The sequence below is a fragment of the Pygocentrus nattereri genome, chromosome 7 (genome assembly GCF_015220715.1).
Source record: "Pygocentrus nattereri isolate fPygNat1 chromosome 7, fPygNat1.pri, whole genome shotgun sequence".
Lineage (NCBI taxonomy): Eukaryota > Metazoa > Chordata > Actinopteri > Characiformes > Serrasalmidae > Pygocentrus > Pygocentrus nattereri.
In genome coordinates, this window is record NC_051217.1 from 28206444 (window position 1) to 28233148 (window position 26705).

At 38.1% G+C, this 26705-nt stretch overlaps 1 protein-coding gene across 1 annotated transcript; it reads left to right on the plus strand.

Moving 5' to 3' along the window:
• On the plus strand, positions 1 to 26705 carry st14a (ST14 transmembrane serine protease matriptase a). The gene is made up of 19 exons (XM_017722556.2): positions 1 to 408; positions 9407 to 9566; positions 14901 to 15025; positions 15142 to 15212; positions 15319 to 15479; positions 15604 to 15633; positions 15744 to 15978; positions 17437 to 17579; positions 17989 to 18092; positions 18180 to 18280; positions 18394 to 18524; positions 18713 to 18817; positions 19591 to 19698; positions 19857 to 19973; positions 20194 to 20310; positions 21507 to 21690; positions 21829 to 22097; positions 24387 to 24523; positions 25309 to 26705. The coding sequence occupies exons 1-19, from the start codon at positions 364 to 366 to the stop codon at positions 25465 to 25467; spliced, it is 2502 nt and encodes an 833-aa protein (XP_017578045.1). The 5' UTR covers positions 1 to 363; the 3' UTR covers positions 25468 to 26705.

The window sequence follows — 26705 nt, forward strand, 5'->3', positions numbered from 1 at the left end:
TCGGTCACATAGGCGAGGCGACATGTTCCGGGTGTTTGTGAAAACTGCTTAATTTGAAAGTGCTCGTTTTGAACAGCAGCAAAAGAGCTGGCTTCGGATCCAATACGTTTATGTATTATTTCCATTTTGTTAGTCATTTTTAAGAACTGGATTATTTTTTAACAAATTGGTTACAGGTTTGTTGCTTGATTGTACTTTTTTGGGGCGTGTTGCGTTCATTTGTTGTCGACAGCAAAATACCAAGACTTGCAGACTTGGTTTTGCTCAGTCCGGAACTGAGCAACGAGGGTGATACCTGAGGCGTCAGGTGCCCCGGAGGACAGTGGAAATAAATTCTGTTTATTTCCAGTTTTTCTCAAAACGATGGATCCAATGGATGCAGGAATGCGTTACACTCCCAAGTCTTCGGTAGGCCTCACTTTTGCATGTTGCCTTTGTTTCTCCTTAAGTGTTTCCTTAAGTAACTTCTCGTTTTTAATTCTTCTAGGTCACTGTGACCTTTCCTTTCGACAGCCATTACACCAATCATTGTTTAAATGTGATTTCAGTCAGTTGTTGTAAACTGGTTGTGCTGTGTTTGTATGGGAGATGGGCGTACAGCTTAATGTCGATCAGGCTGATAAACCTTGAACATTATTTGAAAACAGGTTGACCGAGACGAGACAGAGATGACTTGGCCCAATAACTTACTAGTGCGAACAAACACGATGATGCAATCAGTTTGTGAAAAATTCACAAAATACATATGGCTGACTCTTGTCTTGTTCAGGTTAAGTGTTCACAATGATCTTAATGAAGCCCAAGAAGCAACAGGGGTTACATCCCGTCTGATTGTTTTCGTTTGGCAATAGTATAGAGTTCATATTGCTGTGAGCTATAAACAGTGCTGAAAGGCCTGATCAGAGCCGTTGAACCTAAAGCTCATGCAGAAGTAAGGTGTTTTTGTAAAGAACTATTTGTATATATTTGTCTGCCCTTTGGAAAAGGTTCATAAAGTGAACTGCGCTGAACTAAAGCTGTATAAAAGGAAACATTGGATTCAATATCAAATGTCACCTTTCATATTTATAACATGTTTATGATTAGTCTCTCCCATAAAATAGAGGTGCAGAGATACACGGACACCCTGGCTCATTGGTGCTACACTTTTAACATCAGTGGTATCCACATTACTGTATTGTACTAATACACCAGTACTCATTCCTGCAAATTTGTCATATTATTTCATGTGATTTTGAGAACATGTATGTTTAAGTAGTTTTGATATTGTTTGCGTTGAGCACAGTCATTTTACCTGGTCAAGAATGCTACCAAGTGAGCACACCCACATTATGAAATTTCCTCTGTGAGAATATTTAGTCTTCTTAGAAGACAGCAAAGCTGCCACAGCTGTCCAGCTTAAATAGGTTAAAAGCTGTTATCCTTCCCTGGGTTAAATCAGTGGCATTAAAGGCCTACAAGATAGACTCTTCTATTGATAATCAATGGAATTGTGAGCTCAAGTTGCTCTTTCCAGTAGATTATGTAGGCAGGCTATCGTTCAGTGAACATCAGCAGCTTCCCTGTTTGATTTGATTTAAAAATGTTGTTCTTTTTTTGTTTTATTTCATTTTCTCGGTAATACCTTCTTGTCTGCTGCACAACCTTTTTGAACTCTAACAAGTTGTCTTAGCACATTGAAAGAATGGGCAGAAACATCTTTTTTTTTTAGCCTGAAGCAAAATTGAAGCTTGATCTCTCAAGCACTTTAAGTAGTGTTTATCTGATTGTGAGAATTTTAGTAGTCTACCAGTCTTGCACAGTTGTTAGGAGTTTTGTGGCCTCTATTCTTTTAAAACTTAACTTCTATCAAATCTCCTCAGACACATCTGAAAAATGAAAAACTTGTGTGATACTTGTGTAATGGCTGTTTTGACTGAACATTAAATAAATGAAGAGTCATCCTTTACAGAGTACTGTACTCTAAAATGCTGCCTATATTGTATGAAGTGGCACACCAACTATCATAGGAAACATTAATTTCAATTTCACACCAAATACAGAGGTGGAAAAACGAATGCTTCTTGATTGTGTGAAGTCAATATATATTTAATATTAGAAGTCAGCTAAAGCAAAGTCACTTATCTGTGCAGATATCACCCTTCTCTGCTAGCTGGTGGAACTTGAAGGAAAGAGGTGTTCAGCACTGCGGTTATTTACTCAAACTGATATTTCCTGTTTAGTTTTTTTTAAATATGCCTCTTTAATTACTATCTATTTTTCTTTTAGCAGGTCAGTGTTACTGTATGGTAGTGACCATAATGTTGTAATAGTTGTGGATAATGGAACAGGCCTAGTGATGTGCACAGAGAAGGTTAGTTTGAATGTATTTGGATAGTGTGTACAGTGAGCTTTAGGTGTGTGAGAGTATACATTCCTGTCCCTTAGTTGTGTTCTGGCTTGAAAACACAATTGCCCCTAGGAATCTGACCTCTTTGATGAATTTCATTGATAGAAATTGATGGAGTAATTCATGGTATAATTTTGAAAATGTTCACTATAGAGGAGGAATCATGTTCACTACCATCTCTAGAAATCTTCGCTGCTTCACTGCTTAAATGAAAATTAACAAATTGAGTAGTGATTCACTAGGGATGTGCAATCCAACTAATTTTGATATCAAGGTATCTGCAAGTGTTAATGAATGGATATTCTTATATTTGACTTGCATTTTCAAGTATTCAAGTACATTTCAAGTCTCTTCCCAATCAGAGATATAGGAGCATGGTATTTTATCACTGAAAATAACTGCCGGGCAGCATTGCAAAGATGGCCACCAAGTAAACAGACTTTCCTATAAGGACAATGTATATACTTCGCTAGCTAGTCAGTCACTGCTGGTTCATGTATGTTGTTAGGGCAGAACTGGTATCCATTTACGAGAATAGAATATAACCATGAACTGAGATGTTTAGTAAGCATCGTTTAAACACTGCAGTAGGAAACTAGATGTGCATTTCCTGAAGGAACTGCAAGAGTGCTTGAAAAGAGCTGCAAATGTGTGGGTGAACAACACCACCTTAGGTATGTGTCTGTTTGTGTGTGTCTGTGTGTGTGAAAGGGAGAGATGTATGTGTTTGAGGGGGGAGGGGGGTCATGCAAATTAACTGTCACATAATAACTGTTATTATGCAGCTCTTAGTGGAGAAGCCTTGTTTGAGTCTGATTTGCACCCTCTGAACAAACAGTCATAACTCGAGAAATGTTTACTCTCTCGCTTAACCAGATGGTGTGATAGACGGTGTGGGATAAGACACCTTGAAGATTATTTTGGTGTAATGTTGTGTGTATTAAGAAGAAAATGAGTTATGACAAGTTAAACACAGAGAAAATTTTGAAATAAGCAGATTCTGATTTTGAGAAATTTACATGGGAGTGAATGGGGCAGTTTTATGTGCCTAGTGGCAAACGCATGCTCATAACTCTAAAGCTAATTGATAAAATGATGAGATATTTTGAGATTTCAGAAAGGACAAGTCTCTCTACCATTTAAATTAGATTCCCTGCGTGATCAGCTGTGTCTGTGAGACTGAGTGGCCTGCTGTGACATCACTATCAGTTAGAATGTGAAGTTCTGAGCATTCCACCATTCATTCTTATGGGAGGTTTTTAATTTTTAAACTTAATTTTATTAAAAACTACCAATCTGATCAACTCCAAAAATACATAGCACAAGTCACAGCGCCAAGACCTTTGAAACACAGTTTGAACTGAGTCTGTACGTTAAACGGTTCAGGCTTGAATTTTCCCTTTCCACCTTAAATGGTGCAGTAGTTATATTATGGTGCCTGAGGCTGCACCATTTAAGGTGGAACAGGACAATTCAAACAAGAAGCTGCCAAATATGAAGCTGACTGCAGCTTTGTGTAAGAAGGTGCTGTTCCGAATATCTATATGGTTTAAGGAATGTTGTAACTTGACCACAATGCTTATTCAGCATAAACAATCACTGTAAATAAATTAACATTACTACATCAAGGTAAGATCCCCTTTATAGGCTACTAAATGAAAAAAGTTTAATATAAAACAAAAGGAAAAACAATCACACCAATGAGGCATATCTACGCAAAAACACCACACAAACATGAGTGTTGACTGCTATGAACCCGTCGTTATGTAATCCTATCCCAATTTCTAAGTGAAATATTCTTGAAATAGAATAATTTTGAATGGTACCTTTTTATTAACCTGCCACTTCATAATTGTATTAAATGCAGTCAGGCAGTTATGTCAACCGCCCCAAAATGGTGACACCATTGACTTGCCTGGCTGAATCCAATGTGGCATCTGTGCATGTATATCTGTGGGTGGACAAATAGAGGAGAGTGAGCTACTTTACTGCTTCTCTTTTAGCAAACACTTTATGGTATCACCACTGCCTGCATCACTTTCTATCGTTAAATAACTCTGGTCTGTATTCTGTGTTCTGGACTGTATTCTGCCCTGATTTGAGATGACTGAACAATTCAGTGGATAGCTTACAGCAAACTGTCAGTGCTGAAGAAAAGCAGAACTTACCAGCTTCCAGTCTTTGCTTCAGGCTTTAATGTTAAAACACTTCATTGTGTGTGCACGTGTGTGTGTGGGTGCGTGTGTGTGTAATATATAAATCTATACAATATAAAATATGTGTGAGAAATTTTAATTTTCAATGTTCTGTTTTGTTGACATGTAGTGTCAGTGTGTAAACCAGTCAGATTTGAGCATGGCAAAATAAAAAAAAAATGTATATTAAAGATAGCATTTCAGAGTTGCTGTATACAGACATTTAAATATTTATTCCTTTAAAAAAAAAAAAAAAAAAAACAATAATAAAATACCATAAAATGTTGGACCAACCCACCTCCCCCAAGTCTGGCACAGTGAAATCTTTTGTAAACTAATCTGACTAATGTAAAACATGGCAGCCGTGAATGTAGGCTATTTCCACCGTATCTTTACCTAGCTCGCATCAGCTACAGTAGTTAGCCTTGTTAGCAATAAAGCTGCACTACATTTGCCTTCTGTGACTTTGGCAACAGATCCATGTTAGGAGACACTCGTGTTAGAGAGTGGCCAGTGTAACATACGAACTTCCTCACAAATACGAGCAAAACCGTAACATTTTACAGTTGTGTTAAAACATAAAAGTGCCATTTCATTGAATTAATAGCCTCTATGTTTTCTCTGTCTTCATGTGATGAAACAGAAAGAGTACTCGAATAGTGATTGTGTGTTTGAATACTGGCACCTCAAACAGTTAACTGCGTTAGGGACGTTAGCTAGGGACCTAGTTTGATTTTGCAGTGACAACAACTTGTGTTACTGTGCTACATCACAACTGTTGCCCTGATTTAACACATAACTGGTGTTGCACTCATTCCGGTGTGCTATATGCACTTTGCTTTGACCTGAGGGTGTTTAGTAAATTTGTTACAGGTGTATCTGTCCCACTGATGCGATGATTGATTAATTTGCACATTGTAATAGCAATTTTTTTATTTTTTGATTGCTTTTAACAAACAACATAGTAATGGGTGGATTTTATGAAACTGGATGTGTCTTCACTGTGTCACTGTGTGGATATTAGTGTCTGCCAAATGCCATTCATTTTTATGGTGAAAAAGTGGGAATATAAATGATAGGAACTACTTTTTGCAGTCATTTAATATGTCAGTTTATTTATTCAATTCAAGAAGTCGTTTTTTCATTTCCACATTTACTGGTTTACACTGTAGATGTGACAACGAATTCCTGTTTATATGTGCACAAGAGGAGTATTGGTTTTGGTATCAGGATATTAGCCCTTATATTACTTGGTATCCCCCTTTCCTACCTTCCTTCATTTTATTTAAAACAGGTTAATTAAATTAAGCAGTTTGACTACAGAAGTTTGGCTTGTATTACAAACAAATTATAACCTGAATCATCATGGTAACAGTTTCTGTTTAGCACCTTAGTTTGAGTCATATTGTCTGGGAAGGAATGATGTGTATTGGGAGTGCGGGACCAGTGAAACCAGATACAGAAATGACTATGATCTGTTTGTCATTCTGAGCTAGCACACAGTGTTGCTTAATGTAGCATTGCTGGGACACTAATAGAAAAGTTTATGATGAACAGAAACTAGGTCAGGACTATGATGTAACACCTGAATGTCAGATCACATGTCACACCTGTAATCTCACTCATCATAGTTTCACCAGGCTTTGGGTTATGTTACTCACATTTACTTCCACAGCACCATATATAGCTTATGAAGACTCATGGTTTCCGTGGACAGTGCAATTGGTGTGTAATATATCACACAGGGAACTCATAAAACATTGTAATTTGAAGGAGAGAGATAAATTTGAAAGACAATCAAATTATCTAGAGCTGTCGCTACCAATTATTTTAGTAATCAAATAATTTGTTGATTACTTTGGCAATTAATACTTGAGTAATCAGAGTTTTTGATGGACAGTTAATCAAGTAGTTTAAGTTATTAGCAAAGGCCAAACACTAATAATGAAACTGGACAATAGCAAAGCATGCATGGATAGAATATTCCCTTTAGAATATTCCAGAATGCCTAACTGGAGGAAGATAAACAAGGACAAAAAGCATTTAATAAATAGGCTACATACAGTCAACATCTTAACATACATTTTTGTGTCCAAGATTGTTAAATTCTTATAAAATAATGTAATAAATACATGACACACATTATTCTATAAATACATGACACACATTATTCTATAATGACTCATACAAAGTATTTATGTCTCAAAACATTAGGTGCTGTGAAAGTCCTACCACATATGCAGATTACTTTTGCCATTACTTATAGAAAATCTTAAATAAAATTCTTCTAAATTCTAAATGTAATAGGCATGACTTTGTTTGAAGTCAACTTTAAAAGTTTTCAACTAACTGCAAAACCTTTGTCCATAAAGCCCGAAGACCTGAAGTGTTCTTTAGGATGCAAGGCCTTTCACAAATATTGGAAAAGTTGTGAATTTTTTTTTATTTTTTTTTAAATCAAGTGTTACGCACCCTGCCAAACCTGTTGTTGTAGCATTTATTAGTATTTTGTTTCTTTGATTGTTTAAAATGAAAGAAATATGTTTGTTTATATATATATATATATATATATATATATATATATATATATATATATATATATATATATATATATATATATATATATATATATTATAATATTGTGTGTGTGTGTGTGTGTGTGTGTGTGTGTGTGTGGCATTATATAGTTCAAGGACATTGGTTTATAAGGGTGTCCAGGTACAAAGTTTATACAATTTTTGATTAGTGTATGGTTGGGTCACCTGACATTTTTCTGAGAGGTAAAATTGATAATCCTATTTAAAAAAGAATTTATACTATTCCAAAATCTGTAAGGCAAATATACACATTTAGTACATTTGTGCATTTAGATTTTAAAATAAACATTTCTTTTTAAAATGAATTTTTACTTTTAGATTTTTTTAAAATATGAATTATTTAGGGAATTAAAGCTTCATCATGCAAACTGCCAACTTATCGTTGTCAGTCCACTGAAAAGATGAGCATTAATTAAGATAGCAAACGGTTTTCATGCACACACTGAATCTTAAACCCAGCCCATAATATCTGTGAGTATGGGTTAAGAGTAGACCTGGACTAAAATGCTATGCCATTGGTGTTTCACCATTACAGTCCCATTTACCCTACGTTCAAACCGGCCAGAGCTCATTCACTTTCAATGACAGCTGTCAATTTCCGGCAACAGGAGGCAGTGTGAATGAGAATTTAACTTCATGCATATAATGAGCGAAGCGATGTGGCGACTGCTCATAGGAATTGAGCACTGAGTAGCATAGTATGCGCTTTATCTCATTTAGGCTCATTTATGTTCACCAATAAATACAGATACGCATGGAGCCATCCTTTTGTCTGTACTCTGCATTTATTTTGTCCATATTTGTGCATGCTCTCTTAAAGCTTAACGATACAGAGCAGAACCACTGGAAGCTGTGGATGTAGTGTAGCTAATAGTTTATGTGAGACACAATGGCAGTTTCTCTCATTGGTAATATAAGTGGGGAAGAAAATTCTTTGTCCATATGTCACAAAGTATTTAATGGCCCCATAGACCACCACAGTCTACACTGGTGCCTCTTTCCTCTCTTTTATAGTTAGTACCTCCTCAACTGCTGCCATGTTTGTTGTTGTCAGAAACTTTTAACTCTGCACTGCCTTGTAGTGCATGTACTGCTTAACATCCATACCAACTTAAAGGATGCATAGAAGTATGTGGGCTGTGACGATTACATCATTTGGAACAGCCATGTTTTTTTTGTTTTTTTTGTACCTAAAGGAAATAAATGAGCCTTAAGTCAGTTTTCAGATACATGTCTCAGACAGTCACCCACCTGCTCCTTCTTGTTGGTTGTTTTGTGCTTCTTGTTGTTTGACACACAACCTCCGACTCTCAGCAGCTGCTGTAGACAAAGGGCTATCAGTGTCTATGGTCTCTTCCTGGTGCCTGAATGATATTTTTGTTTTGTCTACAAGAAATGTATATAAGCTTGCTCCCTTAAAGGTGCAGTGTGTAAGTTTTGGGAGATCTATTAAAAGAAATGCAATATAATGGAAAAAACTTTCATTAGTGTGTAAGCACCTGTAACTATGAATCCTTGTTTTTACAGAAGCGAGTATTCTTCCTACATATTGCACTGCCATCTACACGACAAAAAAATAGCTATAGGAAATGCCTTTTGTGTTTTTATGTTAAAGTGGCTGGCTAAACATTTTTGTGTTTTGAGAAGTTTGGAAACTCAAATTTTGACGAATGGAGGATCATACTTGTAATTTAGCGCAACAAAAAGCAAGGGAAGGTGAATCTTTATTATCAAAGAAACAAAAACCACAAAGAAGCGAAACAAAATCAGGACAATCTACAGCAGAAACCCTGACTGCCACCGTAGGTTTTACTACACGCTTGGAACAGGAGCGTTATTCAGTTGGGTGTAATCTGCAGCTTCAGCACTAGATGGCACTAAATATTACGCAGCTCTCCACTCCTTTAAAGCAATGTATTAAATGGTGTTAAAAACTATGATCACTGTATAATAAAGATGAAACTGAAGACAAGCAGCAGAGGGTATTTAAAAGGTTAAAGAGCGTTCATTCACCTGTCATGGTACTTCCTAGGTTTGTCATTTTGATTTAATGTTTAACTGACTGTTCTTGCTCCCCCCTTCTTTTTACTGATTGACCAATGCAGAAGGAATTGAGTAGTAACTGGAAGAACAAGAATAGGTAAAGGTATAGTAAGAGCGGTAAAGTCAAGGAACACAGCTGTGAAGTTTTCTTTCTATTTCTCTGTTCTCTATTACTTGCTCAGGGCAAGGACTTGGAGCAGACCGTCCAATTCCTGCCAGCAACAGACTCCAAAAAACTGGAGAAAAAGAAGGGTCCTGGGAAGGTTGGTGTCATCGTTGGTGTAGTGGTCTCATCCTGTGTTCTGGCTTTGATGACCGGACTTCTGGTTTGGCATTTCCACTGTGAGCATATTTTATTTATATATTTATGGGTATGTATGTATGTATGTATGTATGTATGTATGTATGTATGTATGTATGTATGTATATATTTATGGGTATGTATGTATGTATGGATATATTTATGGGTATGTCTGTATGTCTGTCTGTATGTCATATTATCATTGAATTCCAATCACCTCCATGGCCACATGTGTATAAAACCAAGCACCTAAGCATGCAGACTGCTTCTACAAACATTTGTGAAAGAATGGGTCGTTCTCAGGAGCTCAGTGAATTTCAGTGTGGTACCCTGATAGGATGCCACCTGTGTAACAAGTACACTCGTGAAATGTCCTCACTAGTAAATATTCCACAGCCAACTGTCAGTGGTATTATAACAAAGTGGAAGCGATTGGGAACGACAGCAACTCAGCCACAAAGTGGTAGGCCATGTAAAATGACACAGCGGGGTCAGCGGATGCTTTCTGCACAGTCATTCGCTACAGACCTCTAAACTTCATGTGGCCTTCAGATATTAACTCAAGAATGCTGTGTAGAGAGCATCATGGAATGGGTTTCCATGGCCAAGCAGCTGCATCCAAGTCTTACATCACCAAGCACAATGCAAAGCATCGAATGCAGTGGGTGTAAAGTGCCACCACTGGACTCTAGGGCAGTGCAGACGTGTTCTCTGGAGTGATGAATCACGCTTCTCCATCTGGCAATCTGATGGATGAGTCTGGGTTTGGCGGTTGCCAGGAGAGCGCTACTTGTCTGACTGCATTGTGCCAAGTGTAAAGTTTGGTGGAGCGGAGATTATGTTGTGGGGTTGTTCTTCAGGAGTTGGGCTTGGCCCTTAGTTCTAGTGGAAGGAAATCTTAATGCTTCAGCAGACCAAGAGACTTTGTGGGAACAGTTTGGGGACAGCCCCTTCCTGTTCCAGCGTGACTGCACACCAGTGCACAAAGCAAGGTCGATAAGGAAATGGATGAGCAAATTTGGTGTGGAAGAACTTTACTGGCCTGCACTCAACCTGAGCTCAACCTGATAGAACACCTTTGGGATGAATTTGAGCAGTGACTGTGAGCCATGGCGTTCTCGTCCCAACATCAGTGTCTGACCTCACAAATGCCCTTGTGGAAGAGTAGTCCAAACTTCCCATAAACACACTCCTAAACCTTGTGGAAAGCCTTCCCAGAAGAGTGGAAGCTGTTATAGCTGTTATAGCTGTTATAGCTATAGGTGGGCCGACCTCATATTAAACCCTATGGATTAAGAATGGGATGTCACTCAAGTTCAAGTGAAGGCAGAAGAGCAAATACTTTTGGAAATATAGTGTATGTATGTATGTTTGTACTGTATGTATGTACATACATACCTCAATTGTTGGGGTGTAAACAAAATTGTGACCACTTTAATATGAAATGGTATATTGTAGAAAAACTTACATACTCAGATTTTTTTGTAGTGGTGGCGACAGGAGCCAAGATTGCAATGTCTGCAACACAAATTGATTCATTTTATGTACTAACCAAAAAGACCTACCAATTCACTATTTATTTATTTATTTATTTATTTACTTACTTACTTACTTATTTATAGAATAGGGTTACCTAAGAATGTCCTGCATGTTCAACTCCACCAACAGTGGTTAGATCATCAAGGTTTAGCCCCCAAGGTTTACAACAAAAACGTACCTCAAAACTATCAGAAAACCGTGTCTCTGGCATCAGGGACATGTTCATATCCATTTTGTGCAATACCTGTCTGAGGTTTTTGGGGCATTAAATGTTATGGATGCCTGATTTCTCTCACAATCACTGTCAATAGATCTGACTAACCCACTCCAAGGTAGAAAAACAAGAATTATGGATTAGAAGCAGCTCTTGGACAAATCAGAGCCAGCTTTCTGTCTAAAGTGGCCCCTCTGATCATCAGCTTTTAATTTCTTGTAGTATAGACAAAATAAAGACTTTATGTAAAAAAAAAAAAAAAAGTTGTTATAATTGGCCCACAGAAATATAAATAAATCACACATACTCTCAACTCTCAGCTTCCTGCTCTACACACGTCACCCAGAGGAAAACCAGCCCTGCCATCACAATAAGAATCTTTATCAGAATTAACTATGAATAAATGTTGAGGAACAAATAACTTAAACCCATATTTCTTGAACACGCTACATCCCCACCCTTTTACAAGGGCGACAAAGTCTTTGACTGAAATGGAGGTCATTTCACCTCCTAGAGTGTGCTGGTGTAGGCCTGTCCACCATCCCAGCCAGCACAAGTACCGTGGGCTGCCAGCTCAGGCCCATGTCTATGGCACAGCAGCACCACAGCACACCCTGCTCTAGTTGCACTTTCCTGCTCTGCCCTTGGCGAGCAGCCAAACACCAGCTCCGTGGGCATCCCTTCCCTTGGTTTGAGGGAGAAGAGAGGCTGAGCAGGGCACAGAGGAACTCCTTACAGCTCACACTTCAACGGTGCCACTAGGGGTACCAACAACAGCAGGAGGAGTGGCACTCCTCTCCACTGCCTTCCGCTTTCTTCAACATCATTATTATTTTTGATACTGACAAAGGTGCCAGTAATGAAAAGCCGTGCTGCTCTCAATCTGACGGCACACTCCACCCCCAGATATCTTGGAATCAACTCTGATGTTGCGAGTTTCACTTTGTACTGGGCACCCAGTGGCTTCCTCGTCACCACGTGGCCGCCTGTGAAACTGTGTATGGCACTCTCCAAGTCCATTTTGCACCCATTGCTTCTCAAAAAGTCTAGGCCCAGAATGCACTTGTTGGACCTCAGCTATTCAGCCTAAATGGCATGTTCTTGCCACTGACTTTCACCCACTTACTAGCTCACCTCTCACAGCATGGTGGTGAACTGCGGTGCCATCCAGTTCAAATTCAGCACCACTTCTGGGCAGAAGTGCATGGAACTCCTTCAGTGTTAATAGAAGTGACAAAAGTCGGATATGGATGTGAATGTAGGGGCCTGCAGGGCCTCAGACAAATACAGTAGGTGGAGTATAAGCATAAACTCATCTAGCTAGTGTCAGTGTCATTAGCAAGGGATCTTAATGGTTCCCCTGCCTGTCTTCAGAGTTCAGACTGAAGGAGCTTGGACCATAAACACTGTCCTTCTGGAGCGCCCAGACCACTGTATCAGATTTCTCCCTAGGGTCTAGCAATAATAAGCAAGCTATTGCATTTCTGTTCGTCTGACCGCTCACACAATTCATCTACCAGTTCAAATTATGCATGGAATGCCTCCCAGACCACTTTGCCAGAATATTTTAGACTCTTAGCACTTAGTGCAAAATGCTGTTTGTTGGTGCTGCCTTCTTTAATTACAACTGGACCCGGATCTTCCGCTGCCGTCTTGACACCACGGCAGCTCTTTCTTCACCATCATTGCTCTCAGGGTTCTCCCAGGCAGTTTAAATCACTCCCAATGGCAGTCTTATAGTTGTAAACTTGCTGTCATCCTCTTCTAGTTTCATGCAAACAAAGCTCTGCATTTTCCTTCTGAGTTATGTAGCTTAGCTTCTGGCGGCTGAATCGTGTGTAGGGATGGGTATTGAGAACCAGTATTAAATCGGTACTGGTTCCTGAATGGTCAGAACCGAAATATTGAGTTTTTGTACAAACGGTGCTGCTACTGGTATTTATGTAACGTTAATTAATTTACATGAACCGGCATTTTCAAATCGTTGGTGCTAGATTGGAGTAGTGCGAGGGGTGAATATCTCTACTACCTTAACCATTTCGAATGCTAAGCATCATCAGTGCACAGAATGATGCTCAGTATTCAAAATACTTAAGATGGTAAAAGGCATTCAAATGCTTCCATTGCTGTAACAGCTGAAAGGGAAAGATATTCAAATGTGTGGACTCACCTTACTAAATTTAATGATAATAATAAACATATTAAAGTGGTAGCTGCCTTTTTAAACAGGGTAACAGCAGCAAACTCATGAAACACAAAGACAACATTTCAATAAATTTTAAGCAGTGCAGCATGTTTACTTTAGCAAATCGGCTGCTGCACCTACGTCTTCAGTGCAGGCTCCTAGTGTTGTGACATGCTGTTCCCTTGTTGAAATGTCCTCCCATAGAACATATTCCTTGGTAGTTCTCCACATAAAACTCCTAGGTAGGATATTTTAATAGACATTTACATTTACGGCATTTGGCTGACGCTCTTAACCAGAGCGACTTACAATTTGATCATTTTACATACGTAGGCCAAGGCAGTGTTAGGAGTCTTGCCCAAGGACTCTTATTGGTATAGTGTAGGGTGCTTGCTCTGGTGGGGATTGAACCCCAGTCTACAGCGTAGAAGGTAATATCTTAAATTACCTTATCAAAAATGCTGCAAAAAACTACAAAGCTGAAGTCAGCTTCCTATCCACCAGCTTCTTGTTCAAATGTTTCCACTTCACCTTAAATAGTGCAGCAGTTACATGTGTTATAATAAAAAAAAAAACTGCTGCACCATTTAAGCTGGAACAGAAGTGAATTCTGATTAGTTTGTTGGTCTAATTGTCTTAATTAGAAAATGTTTCCAGCATTAAAATAAGTAAAATATTTTGATAGCCTAAATCAGCTTTTCAGGGGAGCAGTAGTAATACTAAGCTGAGTCTGTACTGAATTAACATTTTAGTTGGTATAACAGAAATTGCAAACCGATAGATAGCATAAGTGTGAACTTATTGTGAGCTGTCCTGATAACCAAGGGTAATTCATTTTGAATTGCTTATAGATGTTAATATTTTCAAATGGAGGGAGATGGCCACAGCCTTTTTTACATTTTTTTTAATTTTGCTTCTTTCGCATCTTTTCATGTTGTTTTTTTATGGACAGTAGTGTCAATAAGTATCAGTAGCAATATCTATAAAATCCTAACAATACCCATCCCAATACCCATACCAAGTTCCCATTAAGGAACTTTTACTTCTGTCATGAAATGTGGTGTTTGCGACTATTAAGAGACAGAGGTTTCACACAAGTTGTGGTGCTTTTTTGACCAGCTTTATTAAACAGCTTCCCCTAAGCCTTACCTTGTGCGCACTCTCAGCTCCCGTCTCTCAGTTCTTCCTGCTCTATGTACACGTTCCTCTGGTGAAAACCCCGACTTCACAATAAGTGTAATTTCTTGAACACCTAATAGAATAGCGTTCTCGTGTTCCACTGCAGCAAAGTAAGCTGCTCAATTCCTTCTGTGTGTGCAACTGAAAACAGTTAACTGCCATTGCAAAACAAGTAACTGCTTTTATTTCTTAGATTCTTGGGTGGATGTTTTTAAGAATTATAATGCCTGTTCTCCTTTCTCCTATTTGGGCTTACAGTTCGTAACATCAAGGTGAAGATGTACAGTGGCTCATTGAACATCACAAACCAGGAGTTTAAAGATGCTTATGAGGACTCAAGCAGCCCAGAATTTCAGGCCCTGGCTAAACAGGTAGCCTCTCAGGTAAGAGCAAAGGGTCAGAGCTAAATCTACAGTTATTTTCAATTTGTTTGTTAATGACAATATTTGTGGTTTGACATTGTTTTTTGCCTTTTGCATTACTGTTTTAACATTTGTAGTTGAGAGAAATCTACTCCAGGACCCCGAAGCTCTCTAAATATTATGTTGACTCAACTGTGCAAGCATTCAGGTGCAGGCTTTACACTAATAGCACAACCCTCTTTCCTAGCATTTGTGAAATATTATTATTATTATTATTATTTTTTAATTTCTCTCTTTCTTTCTTCCCTCTCCAGTCAGGGCAGTGTAATAGCATATTATCTATCAGAGTTCCGTGTTCCAGGGTCACAAGAAGATGCTGTAGATAATATCATGGGCAACATGAGTGAAAGCAAGTCACAGCGTCGCTTAACAGACCCCCAAGGATCCTTACTTTTTAACAGCGTAGAAACTTCAGGTACAATTCAGTAGTGAGTCAAAATCTGTCACCAGTATTTAGGTGGTCAGTGTTGGATAAAAACCTCTTACGTTTTACTGTTATGATCTTTTAATTCACTCACTGTCACTTTTTCTGCTCACAGCTGTGGATTCAAGGATGTTTGTAAAGTCCAGTAAGTTCTACTTTAGTGGTTTTTATTTGAACTAATTTCATTCCATGTGCTGTGTATAAAACTGACGGTAAATGGGTTGTACTGTGGCTAAGCTGTCTCTGTTTTCACAGCAACTAAGAGATTTCTGGCACGCACCAAGCCAAACCTGGCCACTGTTATTGAGTCACCAGGGTTTCCCAACTACCAATACCCACCCAATGCATTGATGCAATGGCAGATACGGGCTGACCCTAACAACGTCATCAAGCTAGATTTCAGTACCTTCAATCTGGAGCGAAACTGTACAAATGATTTTGTGAAAGTATATGATTCGCTGGCAGCCATCGAGAGTCGCATAATGGCTGAGTAAGTAGGACATGCTGACTTTATTTTCAAACAACCTTTTAGAGAATTGAGTTGAAAGTATTGGAAAAAGTAAATAGTGCTTCTTAAATTGAGCTTTGTTCAAAATAATTACAACAGTGAAGTCAGAAAGGTGCATCTGCAAGTGTTAAACAGTAGACTATAAAAAGATTAAGCCTAAGCCTAACCCAATGGATAGTGCTGTCTAGAGCAGTGGTTCTCAATCCTAGTCCCATTTTAGAGCTTTCTGTGCTCCCAACACACCTGATGTAACTGATGAACAAGTTCTTCTTGGGGTCAAGTGAGTGTGTTTAGAGCAAATACTATAACATGCAGGACTGTTGTACTCCAGGACCAGGATTGAGAACCAACAAAGGAGAAAGAGATTACCCAAATCAGGTGTCACCTGCAGAAAACATCTGAAAGGTAGAACAAGTCATAAAAATTTAGAATTACCAGCATACATGCAAATTACATCCCTAAATATTTCCAATCATTATTAATTAACTGTTATTTTTTGGAGTGTACTAAATAAACCATTCAACCATTGCTGTGAACAGTGTCGTTTTTGTTTGTTTGTTTTGTTTTGTTTTTTGTCTTTTTTGCTTTGAGAACAACACGATTACAGCAATAATATATAAGTACATGTATGTAGGAGTAGGGAGGTGGGGAATAAAAAAAACAAATTCCTTAAGTAGGGATGCATTAATGCTATTTTTTTTAGTCTGAGTACAAGTATGCTTTCTAGTATTGCGGATATCCGTCTCTTTCAGCAACAGTCTCTGTAGCAAAGTGACAGCAGGAATGACATCCGAGGCTAATCCGAGGAGCTTAATTGTTGAGTTTTACTTCTCGTTAATAGATGGGAAAAAAATCAATGTTAACAAAAACACCTTTCAGTTTTATTTAACCAAGTAAATGCATACTGGCTGTTGTAGTGAGAGAACCATGACGAACAAAAACTTTAAACCAATATTTTAAAAATGTGAATTATGTTTCACTGTTTGGTCTAAGGGCACACTGTGCTGCTCTACAGAATACTGCATAACACACCAAATAACAACTTAAACTCTAGTTTTAGGCCAGAATGCCCCTTTAACTCTAGATCAAATTTCACACGTGCCATGTCTGAGTGAACACATTTGGAATAGGGGAAAATTTGTATTAATTTGAGGGTTTGACCAGCTGTATACAACAACAATATATTTTGGGCTGAGCCATTGTTTATCCATTACTTGTGAATATAGTGCCATCTACCGAGCATTTGCATTACAGTAGAATATTTCACACTGCGTAACATAACACATAAATAAAGGTTTACAGCCTTTACAAGTACATCACACTGTTTCTGTTCTCATTCTGGTGGTTCAGCTACAAAAATGTTTGTATAAAGATATAAAGTGTTAAGTTATATGAAGAATGACATTTTAGTGAAATCATTATTGTCTTTTTGGCTGGCAGGAAATGTGGAAACTACGATCCCAACCACTTTCTTGGCTTCATCTCCTCTGGAAATGTCATGCTGGTCACACTGGTCACCAATGAGGAAGGAGACTTTCCTGGCTTCAGAGCTCTAGCTACTCAGGTGGTGAAGGGCAGCAGAGGTATGGACAAGGACTGATCTAGAGCGCTGCGAGTAGTGTAGTTTAAAAGAAATGGTATATGGTATGGTAAAAGAAATGGTATTTCAATGGTTTCTTTACCCTGAATGTGGTCGATCAACCAAACATGTTTGGTGCCTTTAGTTTGCTTCTATAGTTTTTCACTGGATTTACAAAAATTAAATAATAGAAATCTGTTATAGACATATAGATATCAAGTAATAGAAGTATATTAGCCCTGCAGCTCTAAAAGCTAAAGAAGCAAACTTCAGCTACCAAACAAATCTCTGCTGCTGTAATAAATTTTTTTTTTTCGTTTGGCCATTTCTTTAAATATCTACTTAAACTTAAATGGTGAATTCAAAAACACAGGACTATCATTGTTCACTTTCTATCTTCTGTCTGCCTGCAGATGTAACATGTGGTGGAATTCTGACAGGAAATTCTGGTACCTTTACATCACCAAACTACCCAAAATATTACCCACCTCTTACCAAGTGTGAATGGAATATTCAGGTTAGACAGCCTCTCATGTTGATATCCATATCTAATTACCATCATGGGATTAATAACAGTACTTTGTAAACTTTTTCCTTATTAAAGGTGGCCTCTAATATGAATGTGAAGCTGCTCTTCTCCAAATTCATGATGTTGAAGGGTGACCCACAATGTCAGAAGGACTATGTCCAAGTCAATGGAGAGAAGTTAGTGATGAAGCTGGTTTGATACATTTTTGCAGTTACTAAAATTTCACACAATAATTTATTTGGGATATAAAGTATTGGGTCAACTCAGTGCCTGTGTGTTTTCTCAACAGGTTATGTGGTGAACTTACTAACACAGTGCGAACGAGCAACACAAACCAAATGACTGTAATCTTCTACTCTGATGCATCATTTGTAGATCGAGGCTTTAATGCCACCTTCACAGCCTTTGAGCCTACTAACCGTAAGTGCCAATTTGAACAAAGCCCAACAGGATCCCACTCCATCTTTGCCAGTGTTAATCAGCCCAGTTTTTTTTAGGGCCTACCAGGTGGTTCCGCATGTTTGCTGTAACATGTCTTACAAATGACAAAAGACAAATGGATGTAACAGGAGAAGCCCATGTAAACATTAACCTTTCTTCCTCTTCAGCCTGCCCGGGTAAGTTCCAGTGCAAGAGTACCCGCTGTATCAGCCTTGACCTGCGCTGCGATGGTTGGAATGACTGTGGAGATAGCAGTGATGAGAGGAACTGCAGTGAGTACTCCCCAGAAACTGAGTGACATCATCCTTCAGATGAATCCTCAGGCTGAACAAAGACTTTGGGTAGAAGAAACCACAACTTGGGCAGAAGTTAGTTAACTATGTAGCGAGCTACCCAAGTTGGCTGGCTGAAGTGTTGGTGAGGTAACTTGTATTAACCTGAAGGGATTTTGGCAAATTTGTTATGGAGAGTTGTTGCTGTAGTGACCTAATTACTAGTTGGATAACTAAAAATCATCCTTTCTCTATGTGTATATGAAGCCAGCTAACATGGTTGAAGTATAGCTAATATTATCACTAACCGTAACGTTAAAACCTTTTTGAAGGAAAACATTAGCGAAACATGGTTTAAGAGTACATAAACACAATCTTTATCCTAAACGTTTTATTTTGAATTAGCAGTTACACTAGCTGGTGTACTTGGGGAAACCACAACCTTGACCTTCCTTATGTTAATTTGAGCCACTTCACCCACACTTTATCTATCTAGGTAATCACTAAGATTTGCCCAAGCTGAGGCTTCCACAGCCCAAACCCAGGTTTTGCCCATGCTTGCAGATGCAGGAAGTTAGAATCAACTAATTCTCACAAACATTTAAATAAAAAACACACATTTTCCTTATGGACACAGCTCCCTAATTCAATCTGGGTTGATAGTTTGCTCTGAAAGAAATCTCTTTGTGAGATATCCAAAAGTGTCAAATGAAAAATTTAGATTTCAAACGTTAGAAAATGTTGCATGTGAGTATGTGTTTTTGGTCTTCCAGAGTGTGACTCAACCATGATTAGCTGTAGGAATGGTCTGTGTAAGCCAATGTTCTGGAAGTGTGATGGCATTGATGACTGTGGAGACGGGACTGATGAAATTAATTGTGGTAAGAATTTCAGTGTTTTTAATACCTTGTTGCTATTTTTCTCATTTCTGTCATATCAAAATCCATCAGTCATGAACAGTCTCTCTTATCTCCCTTTAAATGATATTTGTATTAAACTAACTCTCCGTATTTCCTTGTTCCTTGTCTTGTTCTCACAGCCTCTTGCAAGGCAGGCGAGTTTGTATGTGGTAATGGTAAATGTATCTCAGAAAAACAGAAATGTGATCGGCAAAATGACTGTGGTGATAATTCGGATGAAGCTGGCTGTGGTAGAGGTAAAGTGATTCCTTTGTTACTAAAGTGAGGAAATATGCCATAATAATCACATTTGACAGTCATTATAAAACAAACAAGTTCAACAAAATTATGGAATATGTTAGGCATAAGATGTTATTTGAATATAACTATTATTTGTCTTTAAAATGATCACTGGTTATGGTGTATGTGTTAATGAATTATTGATGTCGTTTTCTTTTCATTTCTATTCTCTTTCAGCAACACCATGTACAGAGAGTAATTATCTCTGCAAGAATGGCCAGTGCCTCACTAAGCAGAACCCAGAGTGTGATGGCGTGAAGGACTGTGAGGATGGATCTGATGAGGACTGTGGGGGTAAATTACAAAACATATTGAGGCTGGGGTTCCAATTGTACAGTAGTCATTTTGGCTAAAAGTCTTATTAACACGGTGGTTGATCAGTTTTGTGCGGGAGCTTAAAGGGTTATATAAACATCAAGTAATGGAAGTTTGTACTCACCTGTGGTGGTGGTTGTTGTGGTTTTGGTTTTTGTGGTTGTGGTAGTAGCAATAATAATAATATCTTTATTTGTAGAACACTTTTATTACCAGTGGCAACTCGGTGCTTTACAGACAGCTTAACAGTTAAAAAAAAAAAAAAAAGTATAAGTGAATTAAAATCACAAGGCCATAACACGGATCAAATAAAGATTAATACCAAAATGTGAAGTTTTACACTAAGTTAAAGAGATTACCACTTCTGTACAATTCACATACCATTTCTTCTAAAAGGTGTGAACTGAGCTTGACTGTCTAATAAAACGTGGAATTTAGTCCCATAGTTCAGAAGCGTAAATAAAAGGCCAAAAGATCTAAGATCACATCCTAAAACTTGAACATAGAAAGACATTCTGTGAGGTAACAGGTGGTGGGGCATTTAGAGCCTTAAAACTGGTTGCAGGACTTTTAAAATCTCTCCTAAGAGACACAAATAGCAAGGGCAGTTCTTTCAAAACTCTCCCTCTCTCTCTCTGTGTCTGTCTCTGTCTCTCTCTCTCTGCATTTCCAACGACCTGTAGAGGATATATTGACTTCATTAGTTAATCAGTCAGAATAGTCAACTCTTGTAAAAAAAAAAAAAAAAAAAAAAAAAAAAAAAATACATGAACCATTTCTCTGCATCACCCTGAGACCGAAAAAGCAAACTGCATGCTTGAATCATCACATACTTGTTTCAAACTGTATGAAATCTAGAGATTTTATGTGGTTTTTGACTTTTGTATGACATGCTCTTAACTTGAAAAGCAACACTGTTTTTAGATATGTTCATTACATAGTATCTGAACTACATAGATTGATAATGTGGGTGTGCACTTTGCAAGCCTGTAACCTTACAATGCTTGTTAAATAAGCTTCAACACTCTAATGCAAAACCTAAAGAAGAAAGCTTCAGACACCTGTCTTTACTGTTTGGCTACATTCCGAAGTTTTGCCCAAATGTTATACAATCAAGCTAACTTGCTTGTACTTTGTGTATGTATTAATATAATTTCTCTGCTTTTCTACTGTAGATTGTGGAACGCGACCCTATAAGACCTCACGTATTGTGGGTGGTCAGGATGCTGCAGAAGGCGAGTGGCCTTGGCAGGTCAGCCTTCACATAAAGAACTCTATCCATGTGTGTGGAGCATCACTCATCAGCAATCAATGGCTTGTCACTGCTGCTCACTGCGTACAAGATGAAGTCAAAGTGAAGTAAATCCTGCTTCTCTTGTGCTTTACATCTGCATCACTGAATAGATGCAATAGAGTGGTGGGGGGGCTCTTCTATACCATCTATCTGTGGAAGGGCTTTAAATTGTTTGGGTGTGCTTTTGTGTGTGTTTGTAATAGGCTCTCTCAGCCAGGCTCATGGGAGGTGTACCTAGGCCTTCATAACCAGAAGCAGCTAGATAAAGCAGAGAAGCGCTACCTGAAACAGGTCATCCCTCATCCCAATTATAATGAATACACCTTTGACAACGATATAGCCCTAATGGAGCTGGACCAGCCGGTCAACTTCAAGGACACCATCCGGCCCATCTGCCTGCCTTCTGCCTCCTACAACTTTCCTGCGGGCAAAGAGGTCTGGATTACTGGCTGGGGTGCCACAAGAGAAGGAGGTGTGTTTAAGGGTTTCGTGTAATTTCATCGCTCATAATCTAAATATGTATTGTTCCCCTCACTGTAACAGCTTGCTATAGTCTACCCATGTTATGATAGAAGTTAATAGGCCACATCAAAACTTCTTAAATATATATTAGCCTCCAAGCTGAAAGAGTGCCTGTAGTGGAGCTTTGATGAGTACCTTGGGTATGAAGACACGCCTTCAGAATATAATAGTGTTAATGGTGAAATAGGAACATATCTTCTTACATTGAATTAATGTTCAGCCAAGAATTTTTGGTCCTTTTTTTTTAAACTAATCTGCTCTTTAAACCTAGAAACAAACATGTTCTTACATGTTCTGTGTCTCATTATACCACCCTGGAGGGTAAATAGTCAAAATAATCATTTTCAAGCGTCCATTCAGAATGCAACTGACACAAACTCATAAAAATTCTACATTTTTATACAAGTCTGCCAGCCTTATGCAATATTAGCATTAAAATTAAGGACACAAGTAAGAATATTTTAAATTGGTATCTGGACAAGTAATATGAACCAAATACTGGAGAACAGAAAAAAGTGCCAGAGTGAGAGAGTACAGCATCAAGTCAACCAAGATAATTTGTCAGTTTAAATAGGAGCCTATTGCAAAAGCATGTTGGCTATATGTATTGAATGCAATATTCTACAGCACTGTACAGTGAAGTGCTCTACATATTCATGTTTTGTTCTCTTGGAGGTACTGGTAATATTACATGCACGCTTAGCAATTTTTTGCAGACATTAGCCGAAAGTAACTGTTAAGAAATTCAGTATTTATGTTTAACAGTAGTATCACTGCAAAGATTGTTTCAGTATTCCTGCTATATCCCAAATGCACAACCTACTTTGTACACCACCATACAATAATCACTTTGTGAGCTTTGCAGTATTAAATTGGACATATTAAAGGAATTGTTTGATGAAAAATCTAATTTACGCAGTTTCCCCACTTATGCCAGACATGGTCCGTGGTTGTGTGATTTTAACAACTTTAACACTGCAGCTACAAGGCAAAAACATTGCTAACAAACACTTGAAGCCAAAAGTCATTCAAATCTCAACATCTTTCTCAACCTGTGGGGCATGAAGCACCCTCTACTGATCCACAGACCTGAATTGAGGGGTAGGCAGAAGTTTGTGCTGGGCCAGTAACTTTCTCATGAAAAGTGCAAAAATATTAACTGAATAATTAAAAATCTAAGAATCAAGGATTTTCAAATTATAACCATATAATTTTTACAGATGTACAAATAAAATGCCACAGTAGAAGGGTAATTAAAGAAGTCAACACAATTGAAGCACAACTTAATGGTGTTTTCAACTACCTTGTTTGGTGAGGACCAAATTTGCTGTAATTCGCTTTGTTTTGACCGCCTACATTTCTAACCCCGCCCCCTCCTTTTTTTTTGTATTTTCATTGCAACCAAATTTTTTTTTTGTTTGTTTTTTGTTTTTTTTTTACATTATGGTTTTGTAACATAAGTCATTTTTGCTTCTGTGATCAAACTGGTCTCATTTTCTTAATTTCCAGTTCTTCTTCTTATTTATTTATTTTTTTTAAGTGTCAGCATTTAAGAAATGAAAATGAAAAATTGTATTTAAAAAGCTGATTTTAGTTTCTCTGTGTGCCGATATGCTTTGTGTGTATAAACAGGTGGGTCTTGGGGTTAAAAAAGAGAACCCCTGGTTTAGAACACTGTATGACTTACAGTGAGCTATAAAACTGAACAGCACGTCATCGTGTAGCTGAAATCTGACCCCTGGACTGCAAGCAGTACATAGCTAGAAGTCAAGCTACTGTGTCCTAAACCACATCTATAACTCAACCATACTTGGCCGTAATGAAGCTCAACCTTAATGAAGACCTGGATGTGGTCTGAGCAGGTTGAGAGAAGTTTTGGCCATTTACAGAAAAGATTGTCGAGTGACTATTGACTTCTACTGTATGTCAGAAACATTAGCCTCAAAGCTCCAAGACTAAACTAATAAAGGCAAAGTCTTTGCCTGACTACATCTGGCATAAGTAGGAAATGGTGTAAATACAATTTTTGGCAGAGACATTCATTTAAGGTTTTGTTTGGGTGTACCCAAAGGGATTACCCTTTAAAAAAAAAAAGCCTCAGTTATAAAAATAGTAGGATGACTGGCAGCAAGCCATAATACAGTATTTATTAAAATATCAAACTTTGTATGTGTCAAGTGGCACAGCAAAGAGGAAGGAGGGAGGTCCATTTTGATGCGTGTGTGTGTGTGTGGGGCAGGTGCTGGTGCAACAGTGTTACAGAAAGCAGCAGTGCGTATCATTAACAGCACAGTGTGTAATGAACTGATGACTGGGCAGATCACTTCACGCATGACATGTGCTGGAATTCTACAAGGAGGAGTAGATGCTTGCCAGGTGGGTTTTCCGTTTTCGTGTATATATGAAATATAATTGTAAACATTACATTGGTTCTATTTCTCTGCAAGTGTAAAAGAGAATTCTACCAATGTTCTAAATATCTGCATGACTATGTATTAAGATGTGAATAGTAATTCAGAGTGGTTTGGTGTTAAATAAGTGCTTTCAGACTAACTTGCAGAGTTAAAATTCTTCATAGCAGTGGTGATGGATATCATCTTGGATTAGATTAAGTGACCCTTATTAGTCCCACAATGGGGAAATTTCACCTCCGCATTTAACCCATCCATGAAGTGAAACGCCACACACACACTAGTGAGCGCGCGCACACACACACACACTAGTGAGCGCGCACACACACACACACTAGTGAGCGCGCACACACACACACACTAGTGAGCGCGCACACACACACACTAGTGAGCGCGCACACACACTAGGGGGCAGTGAGCACACTTGCCTGGAGCAGTGGGTAGGCCTATCCACATCCAGGGAGTAGTTGGGGGTTAGGTGCCACTTCAGTCACATACTGTTGGCGCTGCGGATCAAACTGGCGACCTTCCGGTCAGAGGGCCGGTTCACTAACCTCCAGCCCATGACTCCCCCAAATCTACAATGTTAAGGCATGTGTAATGCTTCTAAAAAGCTAACTATTTTCAGGCTACTATGTGTAAGCTATTGCATGCTTACAGTTACTAAATCATAATACTGTTTATTGGTTAATGTTTTTGTATAATGTGTTTTGTTTGTTTGTTTGGTTTTTTTTTCTTCTTTTAAATCAGGGTGACTCGGGAGGTCCGCTCTCTAGTCTTGGCACTGGCCGATTATTTCTGGCAGGAGTGGTGAGCTGGGGTGACGGCTGTGCCCGTAGGAACAAGCCTGGCATTTACACCACTGTGCCCAAATTCCGTGCCTGGATCAAGGAGAAAACAGGAGTATAACTGTAAGGAAAACAGATTGCTTAGGATTATGGACAAAAACTTCAGTGATACTGTTGACTGTATAATTGTTTGTTTTTTCTTTTCTGATTTGTGCCCAAGTAGACAAATGGATAAGAACCATGCATGGAGCCTTTAGAAATGTTGAGGCTGTCGTTGAGGTTAGGTCTTTGACCCAGTGCATGATGAACCTGTATCATTGAAACATGTTTTTTGTGCATTTTATCTCTGTGAATTTATTATTGAGTTTGTTTAGATGTTTTTTAATGAAATGCTTATTCATGGTCATCTGTTTTATATTTGTATATGTTATTTAGGGAAATACCAGGGTTTTGCTTTATGTAAATATATGTATTTCCTTCTTTTAAATGTACTTACTTGGAAAAGATTTTACTGTGTGCTTGTAGATACCAGCAAAAACTAATGTTTTTTCTGTTGTTATTATTTTACCAATTGTTACTTTTTAATGCTATATGTGGGTATTGCTGTTGAGGACATCCTCTTATACTCATATCTCCATATACAAACTAAAATGTGAAATGTGCTTTTTCTCCATCTTCTTTTCCATTCAACATTTAAAGGGGAATTCCACCTATTAAAAAAAACAAATGTGCTGTAAACAAGCCAGCTTTCTCTGATACATCTTGTAAAGGGATCAGTCACTGGATCCTATCACAGCTATTGTCAGAGGTTTCTCTAGGATAGCACATTTCATGTCAGACTAATTTTGTGGGGTCTTTGTTTTTGTATTTCTTTTGAGCTGAAAGATGCTTTAGACTTTGCTTATTTGAGATCTTGGAATTTGTCTCAAGCTAACTTTATAAATCAAATATAATGTACTTTGAGGAAGCAGTTTCTTAGATATACACAAGTTTATACAAAGCACTTGAACATTATCTTTTATGTATATTAGGAAAATTTGCCTTTTGAATTATGTTGACCTCAGGTGTCTGAGTTCATTGTTTTGTTGTTTTTTTTCAGGAGTTGCATTTAACTAGTGCATTTTAGATCTTTTAGAACATTTTAGAAGGTTTTGGAAGACTTATTTGTGGCCCATGATTGCGAAAGTTCATCATTAATAAATATTGTCTCTATTTCTGTTCTGTCTGCTCCTATTAAAATGGACAGTGAAACATTTAATGGAAGCATTATAAACTGGTTTATCTGGTTGTTCCAATTTCAACAAGAGAATCATAGAAAATGCCAAATGTAAATAAAGTTCAAAGTGGATTGATGCAAAA